General features: G+C 46.9%; 1 protein-coding gene across 1 annotated transcript in view; it reads left to right on the top strand.

Annotated features, from left to right (window-relative positions):
* Positions 1 to 6,333, top strand: part of JPH3 (junctophilin 3) — an 86,272-nt gene extending 79,939 nt beyond the window's left edge. Inside the window, exon 5 of the mRNA XM_082229194.1 lies at positions 4,692 to 6,333. Within this exon, the coding sequence (XP_082085320.1) occupies positions 4,692 to 4,772 (81 nt within the window). The 3' untranslated portion in view covers positions 4,773 to 6,333. The remainder of the gene's footprint in view (positions 1 to 4,691) is intronic.
* The last annotated feature ends 4,918 nt before the right edge of the window (positions 6,334 to 11,251 follow it).

The following is an 11,251-nucleotide window of genomic DNA, read 5'->3' on the forward strand; positions in this document are numbered from 1 at the left end:
GCAAGTGAGCCTAAGTATGCCTCTGGGAGTGAGTTCTGTAGTTTATGTGCTGTGAGGCAGCGGTGTATGAAGTGAAGAAACTTTGTGTGTGGCCAGTGGTTGTGGCTTGAGAGGCAGATGCTGGCACAGAGAGCCACCTGAGCCGTGTGATGTCTGTATTTTATATGTTCCTAGAATAGCTTGGAAAGCAGCCAGAGGGAGGGAAGGGCTTGTGCTACTCAGGGAATGACCTTGTTCAGGACCATGATGGGACCTGAGCTCTTCTTCCTTTTTGGTCCAAAGTTCTTCCTATCACTTATAACAGGTGAGGGATGACAGTCTGCTTCTGGAATAAGGAGTGGGGAGGGGGAAGATAAATTGATGCGCCCAGACTCTTGTCAGTGAACAAACTGAAGACCAGACACAACACTGATTTCCATCTAATCATTGCCAGGCATGCTCCTCTTTTATAAAACTACATATATAAAACTGCCTGCAGCAGCTGGAATAATGTTACTCCTTAGCAGTGTCCTTGTCAAAACTCTTTTGATCTGAGAAGGCTTTTGATATAGTTGAAGCGTTTGCCCTCATTTACCTTGTGCCTGTCACCACCAACAATTAGCTTTACATTTCCCCAAGTAAATTTTTAATAAACTCAAAACTCTTGAGCATTTCTGATGGCAACTGAACAGGGTTATTCTGTGCAAATGAAGCTGGCCTTGGAAATTCTGGGAATAATATGAACATTCCTCTCCTCAGATCCCAAGTCTGGGTGGGAGATAATTTGGCTCACTCAAGGAGTGGGAAGCAGTTTCCATTCCCTCCCAGTTTCTAGGGTTTTGTTTTTGCTTGCTTGCTTTTACATTTAGATACTATAAATCTGTATCTTGCTGAGGCCGTTCACAGATTGGCCTTCTAAGTACAATACTGCTTCAAAAACTCACTACCAATAAAAACACTAAAAGCCCAGTTGCAAAGTCGAGAACATTGATAGTCCTGTTAAGCACATTGGTTGACCACTGCATGTCATACCAGACAGAGGGCCTAACCTATATGCACTACAAAAATACCAGTTTTACACCATGAATGCCTTCCCTCATAGAAGCCAGAGTACTGTAGGTTCATTGAACTTTAGTTCCCAGGATCCTCTGGGTTGAAAGAATGTTAAACTGGCTTAGTCTGTAGTGCAGATTCACTAAAAAAACAAGTGGTGGGCCTTGTCACAGGGCTCCTTTTCTGGGATAACTCACCTTTGGTGCTAGTACTGGCTGTGTAAATCTGTAATTTTTAGTAATAAGAATTATGTTCTATAGCATGGTGCCGTTTTGAGAAATGTGTCAGGCTTACACCAAGGAACATCAGCTCTGTATGACTGCCTTTTCAAAACATAAGCTAGAAATGTTTGAAAGGAAGAGTAGGGATGGATGGAGAGGAAGCGTCAACACAGCATCTCCCAATGGGATTTTCTTTTCCTGCACAGTTTTCAGTTTATTTTGTCCTGGTTTGACTTTCTCAGCCCTCCCCCATTATTCTTAAGTAGGGACACTGTTGTTGGGAGGTGGGGTGTTTTACAAAGGGGAAGGTACCCAAAATATCAAATATGACAACTTGTCCTTTGACATTATTGCCTTTCCATTCTGCTGACAAGCTGTGAGTTTTAAAAAGTTGTCCGCAGAGTGAAATATCAAAAGTGGCATTTGAAAATGCTCAAAAGCCAAACAAGTCAACTCTGGGTTCTGAACGTGTTTTTGCTGCCATTCAGGTGAGCTGTACGAAATGTCACTTGAGTTATTGTGGGTGGAAGGGGCCTCTTGCCAGCCTGGGGGCAGGAGAGGGCTTTCCCTGGGATGCGGCACTTCCCTCCCCCTGCAGCACAGGGAGGGCAGGCGCAGGGGTTGGGGGTGTGGTGCCAAGAGCCGCCCAATGAGAAACCCAGACATAAAAGTTCAACTGCTGGGCTTACTGGCAGAGCTCAAGAAAAAAGCCTCAGGGGCGGAGGGAGCGAAGGCGGAGGCAATCGCAAAGCTTTTTATCAGATTAGTTATGAATATTAGGCAGCCTTCCAGACCCCGGCCAAAGCTGCTGCCGCTGCCTGGTGCCTTTCCAAGGGCTGAGCCATTTCCTTTTGGAGCAGTATCTGCATTTCTCCTGGGGGAGCTAGGAGAGGCAGAGGAGCAGCTAGCGGGAACGAGAACGACAGGCTGCCATCAGCTGAAACAAGGGGCTCATCCGCTTGTGCCTCCTCACTAGGCACTACTGCCTATTCAGAGTAACACCACTGTTTTGGTGCTAGGGTTTGCTGTGTAAATCTTTATTTCATATACAGAGGGCCACATCCCCTTTTGAGGACCAGGGCCAGAGGGGCGAGAAAGTGGAGCAATTTGTGCAACTCATGCTTTATATTTTTATTCCTTTATTAAATTTGTTAGTTGCTTTATCTTGTCAAAGGCAACCCAAAGGAACTTACAACCTGTAAAGCAAGCTGCATTCCAGGCATGCAAAACAAACAAACAAACAAACAAACACATTAGAGGTTTCCAAACATGCATGCATGCTCCTCCATCCAAGCAAGCAAGAGGCATTATCCCCATTCAAGGCTATATTCCAGCCTGATAAAAGCACTGAAGGAGGGTGCAGAGCAGCACGGAGAAGGGTGTCACCTGGGAAGAGTCCTGAGGGCCAGATAGAGAGTCCTGAGGGCCAGCATTTGACCACTAGGCTTGAAACTCCCCACCCATCACACCCTCTTATAACAACCCAGTCATATTGCTGAAGGCTCCAATCTTCCCCTACAACCCTTCCCTTGGTAATAGCCTTCCTACCCTGCCCTGTTTCAGAAAGCAAGACAGTGTTTGCCTCATAATCTGATGGCAGCTATTCAAAATAAGCTTCCCTGAAGCAGAAGTGTGTGCATGCAAGTGCGTTTACATACAATGCAGTTTATAGAGACAAGACACCTCCAACCTTCCGTTCCCACCCTCAGGTGGAGATTTTCTAGAAATCCTGGAGAGGAAGTTCAACCATGAAGCATGACTGGCCCTAGCTAAATTTCATAGGCAGCATTTTAACAAGTCATTGCCCAAAGGCAAAAATCAGCACCATGGAGAGAGACCAGGAAACAAGGTCTGTTCCAGCTAAACAGAGAGAGTTGGCATACATTTGTTTGCTGCAAAGCTGTGATGGTTTGATCCACATCTCATTCAAGGCTCCCCTTTTAGAATTCACTCACTTTTGGTAACTGTCCTGGATTTCAAGACACTAGGATTAGATTAAATTCAAGTGCTTCTGATTTACTGGCTTGCACTAGAGTGGCCTTGAAAGGGATTTGTTTAGAAACCTTCCAAAAGCAAGTACCTGTCTACTAGGTATATGGGAGGCAGTTGGGAGGGGTGTGAAGAGGAAGAGGTGGGTCATGTGGAACCTCTCCCTTTGATTGGCTAGCTTTCTTTCACCTTGTTGCTATGCAACAGCAAAGGCCTTTTCTATCCATTGAAGAGAGAGCCCTTTCCTTTGCCTGTGACAGGACTGGTTGTCTCTCTCTTCCTTGCCAAGAGACGCAATGAATCCTCTTGGTGCTGGAGGAGCAAATTATCTCCCCACTCCTGTCACCAAAGAGTTTTTTAAATACCTCTGCATAGCAAGGCAAAGACTTTTTAATGTCTTCTGTATCCTTAGATGCACAAGCACCCAACTGCACCCAGAATAGGTGTCCTTTGCTATTGAAAACAAACAAGACATTATAAATAATCCTGCAATTTTAGAAGTTGTCAGATCTTGGTCCATGGACTGCTTCCATCTGGTCCAAATTGAAGCCAGTTAAACCCAGCAATTAAAGTTTCACTTGGTGAGTCCCTCTCTAGGCCTGGGATAGGGCATTTGTGGCCTCAGGTACTGCTGGACTCCATCTCCCATCATTCCTGGCCATTAGCCATGTTGGATGCTGAGAGTGGAGTCCAACTACTTGTGGAAGGCCTCAGGTTTTCCATTACTCCAGAGGCCCCAAAACCCTTGCTCATGAGATTGTTCCACATGGAAATGGTGACATTTAAGTGCCCCGGATGTCACACACACAAGGTCCCTACCTATGCAGCGCTTTGTGGCACATGGGCTAATGAGCATTTACAAATGGCTCCCTCCACATGGAGGGGTACCATGGACAGGAATTGGAAGACACTAAAACCTGCATTTTAGCCTATACTACACCACAGGGTTGGTGTGGGGCAAAAATGCTCTTGAGAATGAGGAGGAAGAAAACCTCCATCTGGAAAATGTGTGTCTCCTCCTCCCCTTGAAGCAAGAGGGGGAACTCTGGTAGGCGACAGTCTGAGAGGTTTACGAGAAGGTGGCAGTACAGGCTGAACTCAGCGCAGACTGGCTCCAGTCTCACAACAGTCTGAAAAGCCAAGGGTTTGATGGAATATTAAGATCGGATCAGTGCCAACTTCAGTCTGTGTTGTTGACAGCCATGCGACGGGTTCAGCTTCTGGCAGTCCAGCTGAAGGTCAGGAGAAGCAGGTGAAAAGGAAAGGCTGCCACAGTGTGTGGACAGGTTAACCTTTGGAGCCACCCACTGTCGCGAAGCAAAGTTTGTGTTGCCAGTTCCTACACATCAGACCAGTCGGCTTCCCTTGCCCCAGTCCCCAAACTGATCATGCAAGTGTTGCTCTTTGGTGCCATTAAATAATTCCTTTCTTCTTTTTCTTTTCCCACAGGGCTCAGCTCCAATCCTGGTAGTCATGGTGATCTTGTTAAACATTGGAGTCGCCATTTTGTTTATTAACTTTTTCATCTAACTCGAGACTGTCTTGTTTGCAAAAATTAACAGATTAATAATAATAAAAAGGTGTACGAATGGGGGATGATGAAGCGAATGACAAAAACAAAAAACCATGGGAAAGATGGCATCTTTTTGAACTGTCCTGCGACAACTTCCAAGTCTTTTCACAGATGAACAACAAGATTGAGTATCACTCACAGTTTGCCTTTTTTTCCTGGGTAATGTTTTTTGGATTTTAGCCAAAATTCTTTGCTTGTATAACACGTATGCTGTGTGGCATGGCAGAATGGTACCAGCACTCCACTCCTCCCCAGCGCTAGGCAGGATGGGGGCTCCTCAGTGTAATTACTCAGCAAATCTTCATGGATGGTGGGAAAGGCGTTCATATCAGCTGCAGGACTCTGGGAGGGAGGGGTCCTCTCGCTGCTGGATCATAGGGGAAATCCAGAGCTGTGTCCTGGGATAGCCGCGTTGTGTGAAATGGCTGGCCCAGGTCAGCGTGGTTATCAAATTATGTGCTCATCACTCAATAAAAGTCTAAACTCCGGGATCTGCACGTATTGGGAAGTTGAGAGGAAACACCTAAGTAGTTTTTGCCACTTAGCAAAAAGTTATTAACCAATCTTTTTTCCACTTTGTTCAGAAAAGGGAAATCTGAACTGAATGATGCCTGCTTAAGACAGTAACAAATTCCATCCTAATAAAAGTATTTAATATGTTAAAAAGGTAATGGGTCTTAAGCTCTAGAGGCCCCTAAATTCCAAAACGCTCCTCTGAGGATCCCACCCAAAATCATTATTAAGAACTTAAGAAGTCACAATACCAAATTTATAAAAGTTGCACATAGACACATGGAACTGAAAAGATGTCTTGGCTCAGGTAAAATCCTGTACCTATAATTTAGGAAAATTACCAGTCTCACCCAGTGCTTCAGAAACTTCTCAGTCACAAACGTCGTTTCTGGCATGTGTTAAAACTTGACCCAGAAAGATTTTTAAGATGACCAAAGTTCCCCTAGGGTTTGTTTTTTTTTTTTTTGCCCAGCTATCCGCTGGAACCCCAGTCTTCATTGGGTCCAGCCTGCTGGAGGCCACTTTCCTGCTGGGCTGGAATGCAGTGGTGTTAAAGGAGAAACTCTCTTGCTTTCCGTCTTCCATCATGAATCACAGCCGCACCTGGCTGTTGGCCTCAACTGTTCCCACAAGGTGGGCTTGTCAGGAGGTTTGCTTGAGGACCCTTCCCTGGCAGGTGTGCAGATGTGGCCGAGGGAGAGCAGCTCCTCCCTGCTGCTGGCGAGGAATGGGGTGTGCTGGGGGGTTCCTGTTCCATCTTGCCATGGGCCATTTCCAGATGTCATGCTTGGCCTCTGAGCATGTAATATTTTTGCACTTTGTCCGCAGGATGTATATTCCGGCTTCCGACATATCCCTGTACAAAAAACAAAAACAAAAAAAAAACATCATTGACAACAGCAGCCTCCGAGTACGTAAATGCTCTTTTTATATTTTGTTTGTTTGTTTTTTCCTCCTCTATGTATCACTTAATTTTGGTATGGTTCAAAACATCTTTGTAAGATGCCTGCCTTGTTCTTCTTTCTTCACTTCCTTGTTTGGTTTGGTTTCTTTTTTCGTTCTACTTCCCCTGGTAACTCACTGAAAATATGTATTGTTCATTAAAGATGCAGCACCCCTGATCAGGCCCCCATCATCCCAAAGAGAGCCTGGTGTTGGCTCAGCCCTGCCTCATATGGAGGAAAACAGCCCCTGGCTGGTGGGGAGGGAGGGCAACCTGGAAAACATCCCTTTCTTCCTGCCAATCAACCTGGACCCGCTGATCCGTTTGACCAGGTTTCACACGTGATGACTTGACTGCCCCTCTCGTCCACTTTGTAGTGATTGGAACCCATTTCTACACTTGGTGTCCTTTAGCTTGAATGCAGGTTTAAGGTGAATCCTGCTTATTTCTATACCTGGTGCAAAACCTACAAGCTACATGGCGCCATTTCCCTTCTATGTGAGATGTACGGAAACCATAAGTACCTGCACAGAAGCCTGCCTACCTGGGAGAGGGTAGGGTGGACATGACAATGCCCCACATGCCAGTGGGGCACCTTTTCTCCGGGGTTCCACCTTCTGCGTCCAGCTGCAGGGCAGAAGACAACCTAGGACCACTCCTTGGGCCCCCACTGTGGCTCAAAGGGCAGGGTTGGCAACTTAGGGGGTGAAGGGGCAGGTGATTGAGGGGCACATTTGGCTGGGGACAGTGCTCCAGTCATCTGGATCCCTCGGCTTCCCATTTCTTCCATTTTAGCAGTCCCTCTGCAACCTTTTGAGCAGGCCTCTTTCCTGCACTGTTGGATTGCTACATTTTTAACTGGAAACAAAGCTGAAAGATTAGAGCTTCCCCTGCCCACCCAACACAATTCACCTCCTCCATGTCCATTAGCCATTACTGGCCAACTTTTGAAACTGGATGATACAAGTGGAGGGGACAGCAGCTCCTCTGTTGCTTCTTCAGACGGTTTCACTTACTCTGCTCCCCAAAAATAAAAATAAAAGTTTATGTGCCTATGGTTTCACTCTCACCCTTTTAATCTGAACCACATAAGGGTTGGACACAGGCAGCCATTTGTGCTTTGGCATTCAAGAAAGAAAAGGAACTAAGCTTTAGAGAACCTTTTCTGTGTTTTAAGAGCCCCAGCCTGACCCTTTTGGCTCTCTTTCTCCAGGAGAGCTAAAGCACAAGCCTAGCTTCCGTAAAGGCTTATCCAAACTTCCAATTGTCCCACTGCTTTCTCCCAGGGAAACCCGTTCTTTAGCACTCAGTCAGAGCACACGGTAATTCAGGTTTTCTCCAGATTGACGTTTGCTCCAATTTAGCACTAAGGAGTGTGTTTAAAACCACTTGGACCCGAACTTTCTAGGCATATGACAAGCGGAAGTGTGGATGAGCCCTAAGCCACACCATGGCTTGATGCCAGGCAGCAAGATTATGGCCCTCTCCCTTTTGGCAGCCTACATGTTTGCACCCAGACATGTTTTGGCTTAGCGTTACAAGCAAAGTTATTAATGTCAGGCAGTTTTGCAGACTGAAGCCCACTTTGTCACAAGCATGAAGTTGGCAGGTGCATAGAAAGTCACAAACACACGGGTGTGTGTGTATACTGGCAAACATTTGGACCACACTTCCCCCACTCTCCTTGATAACTGAAGCCAACGCTTAGAGCAGATAAAGGAGATTTAAAGGCTCACGCTACCATGAAATGGTTAGGGTTTAAGGTGCCACAGGACTGTTTGGTGTTCCAGGGCAGCCTTTGGGAAACTGGTGCCCTTCAGATGTTGTTGGGCAGCAACTCCCATCAGCCACAGCCAGCATGGCCAATGGAGAGGGATGATGGGCATTGTAGTCCAACAGCACCAGGTTGTTGAAGGCTGTTCTAGGGTTTGGGTCAATGCCTCATTGGCGCCTCATTATTCTTCCAACCTGAGGAATATGTGAGTTGGCCCAGTTCTAGCTTGAGGAAACAAAATAGGACATTGTATCTAGTGGTTAATTACACCTAGGAAGCCACACACCCTGTCTTTAAACTCCTGAACTGTTTCACACATGCGGTGTTAATTCCTGGTGACAGGCTATGGTGTCTGCCTCCTGCAGTCACCTCTGCTTTCCAAGAGCGCCTGTTCACACATGCAATTTCCGACCATCAAGCAAGGTTTGTGGAAGGATGGAGCAGCTGTTCAAACTGCCGTTATTCCGCGGGGAGGGGGGACCACCCTAAATGTCTTCAAGAGGAGATGACAGGGGTGCGATTATCCAGATATTTCCCTCTGCATGTCGACGGGAGACTAATACAGCTTAAGAGGCAGAGGGGCTGGAAGATTTCAAAAGACTCCTTTGAAGGTGGTTCCTGAGCAACATGATCAAAAATAACAAGTGTTTGATTCTTCACAGTGGGTTGAGCCATTTATCATCGCCTCTGCCCTGCTCTGTCTCAGGCAGCCAAAAATAGTCCGACAACATTCATCCAGAGATGCAAGCACGTAATTGGCTTCTCATGCCCAAACTGTGCATTCTTTGTTCTCCCATCTTGAATAACACAATCCCCACCACCACCACCATAGATGCCCTGAATCTGCACAATTCCTTCCCGTTTTCCGTTTCAGATTCACACGTAGACGTATGTGGGGTACAGCTGTAGTGTGCACAGAAAGGCTAGTGATCCAGTTGGTTTCCAAAAGGCCAATCCTGCAGCCTTTGAGAGCTAACCCCAATGAAACACCTATTTCTACTAGCATTTCATATAGAATCATAGAGCTGTTGAGTTGGAAGGGTCCCAAGGGGACATCCAGTCCAACCCCCTGCAATGCAGGAATCTCAACTAAAACATCCAGGAAAGATGACCGACCTATGCTTATAAACTTCCAAGGGGAGTTCATACCTCCTGGGTCCGTTTCACTGTCAGGCAGCTCTTGCTGTCAGGCAGCTCTTGCTGATGTTTAGTCAAAATCTCCTTTCTTGTCATTTGAATCCATTGGTTTGGGTTCTACCCTCCAGAGCAGGAGAAAACAAGCTTGCTCCATCTTCCATGTGACAGCTCTTAAGATGTTTGAAGATGGCTGTCATATCTCCTCTCAGTCTCTTTTGAAGGCTAAACATACCCGGTTCCCTCAACCATTCCTCACAACAGTGGCATAGCGTGGGTTGTCAGCAAGGCAAGTAATTTGCGCTCCCTAACCCGTGGATTTGCGCCCCCTAACCCCCTGATGTTGCGCCAGGTGCGGCCGGTCCCCCCTGCACCCCCCACGCTACGCCACTGCCTCACAAGGCTTGGTTTCCAGAACTTGATCATTTTGGTTGCCCTCCTCTGCACACATTCCAGCTTGTCAACATCCTTCTTAAATTGTGGTGTACATAATGCATTGTAACTTACCCACACCTGTGAGGCTAATGTCACATCCTCACCATACAGTTAAAGCACATGGCTTCCCTCTAAAGAATCCTGGGAACTGTTGTCTGGATGTGACCTACGAGGGTGGAACACCTACCCTGCAAACAGGACCCCAGCTTCAATCCCTGTCCTTATAAGATACCATGAGCCATGTCTGAAGGGTACAGGCCAGTGTTGTGAACAGCCTGAGGTGACAAAGAGGGCAGAGCAACAGAAAGGAGGTAGGGCCTAGAGGAAGACGGAAAGGCCAGATAGGGAGCCCAGCAGGGCCACATGCAGCTCCTGGCCCAGGGCTCCTTTACCCAAAGTTAAAAGGCTCTCAAGGCAGCAGGACTGGGGGAGGGTGGGAATAAAAGCTCCCCCCAAGACCTCCTGGAGCATCAATATGGAGGAAGCATTGCCATGCGAGGTGGACTTCAGGGGAAAAGCTGTAGCTCAGTGGCAGAGCATCTGCTTTGCATGCAGGTGGTCCCAGGACCCACCCCAATAGCATCTCCAGGTTGGGTTCCCTGCCTGAAACCCTGAGGGGGTCAGGGCCCCACCAATGCCCCCCCCCCAAGCAGTGAAATCCTCCCTCATTCTTTTTTGAGCACAGAGCACTTTTCTTGAACTTCTTTTAAGGGACTGCAGAAAAGCAGCATTGTGCAGAGCATTAAACCATTAGCCGCTGGAGATAATGTTCCCCTGCTGCAGGGCAGGTCCCTTGCGACAATAACCATCTCCACGGCTGATGGATATCCTGCCCGTCAACAGGCGCCGGCTGCTGTTGGCGCCAGGCCCAGGGGGGCTTGTCCTTCGCTTCCTCACTTGCTCGCAGTCGCTCTTCCCGTGATCAGAGATCCTGCTCTGCCGTATGGCACCGCGGGGAACAAAAGCAACACTTGGTTGTAAAGAAAGCCAAGGATATTGCTAGGTGGAGACAAAGGGGGGCTATTTAAGCAGGAAGATGCTGACCTGTGCCCCAGTTCTGGTTTCAAATGGTGTTTATTGAAAATAACAACAATAATACTGAAATATAATAAAAATCAGGCCACTAAAAAAGAACGCAAATTGAATCTACAATTCAATGCCGAGTGAATTCCTGCGATTAAATAGTGAAAACACCCATTGATGCTCCTTCTCTAGGTTTATATATCAATTCCAAAACTGAGCAAATGAGTCCAATTTTGTTGCAAGAGTTCAGAAGAGTTAGTCCTTAGTGGCCCATTTGACCCTTGGAAGCAAAAACTGTTGGCTTTTGCAGTATGGTAGCGCTGCAGAGAGCTTGCTGGGGAGATCATGCATTAAAAAGAAAGGACTCAAAAAGTACTTAAAGGTTTTAATAAGAAAAACAAAAACTCCATTTACACTAAATATATTAACAAACCAACATGACCCAACCACCAAACCATCCCCCAGGGTAATGGGAGAGCTAGGTGCTGCTCCTTATATACTCTACCCAAATGCTGACACGCCTTAATCAAATACAACTCAGCAGCACCTGCTATGTTTCACAGCTGTAAAGCTGGGTCTCATTATCTTGCTCTGGCCCTTGCTCCGGCCCCTTA

The sequence above is a fragment of the Podarcis vaucheri genome, assembly GCF_965113315.1.
Source record: "Podarcis vaucheri genome assembly, chromosome: 7".
NCBI classification, from domain to species: Eukaryota; Metazoa; Chordata; class Lepidosauria; order Squamata; family Lacertidae; genus Podarcis; species Podarcis vaucheri.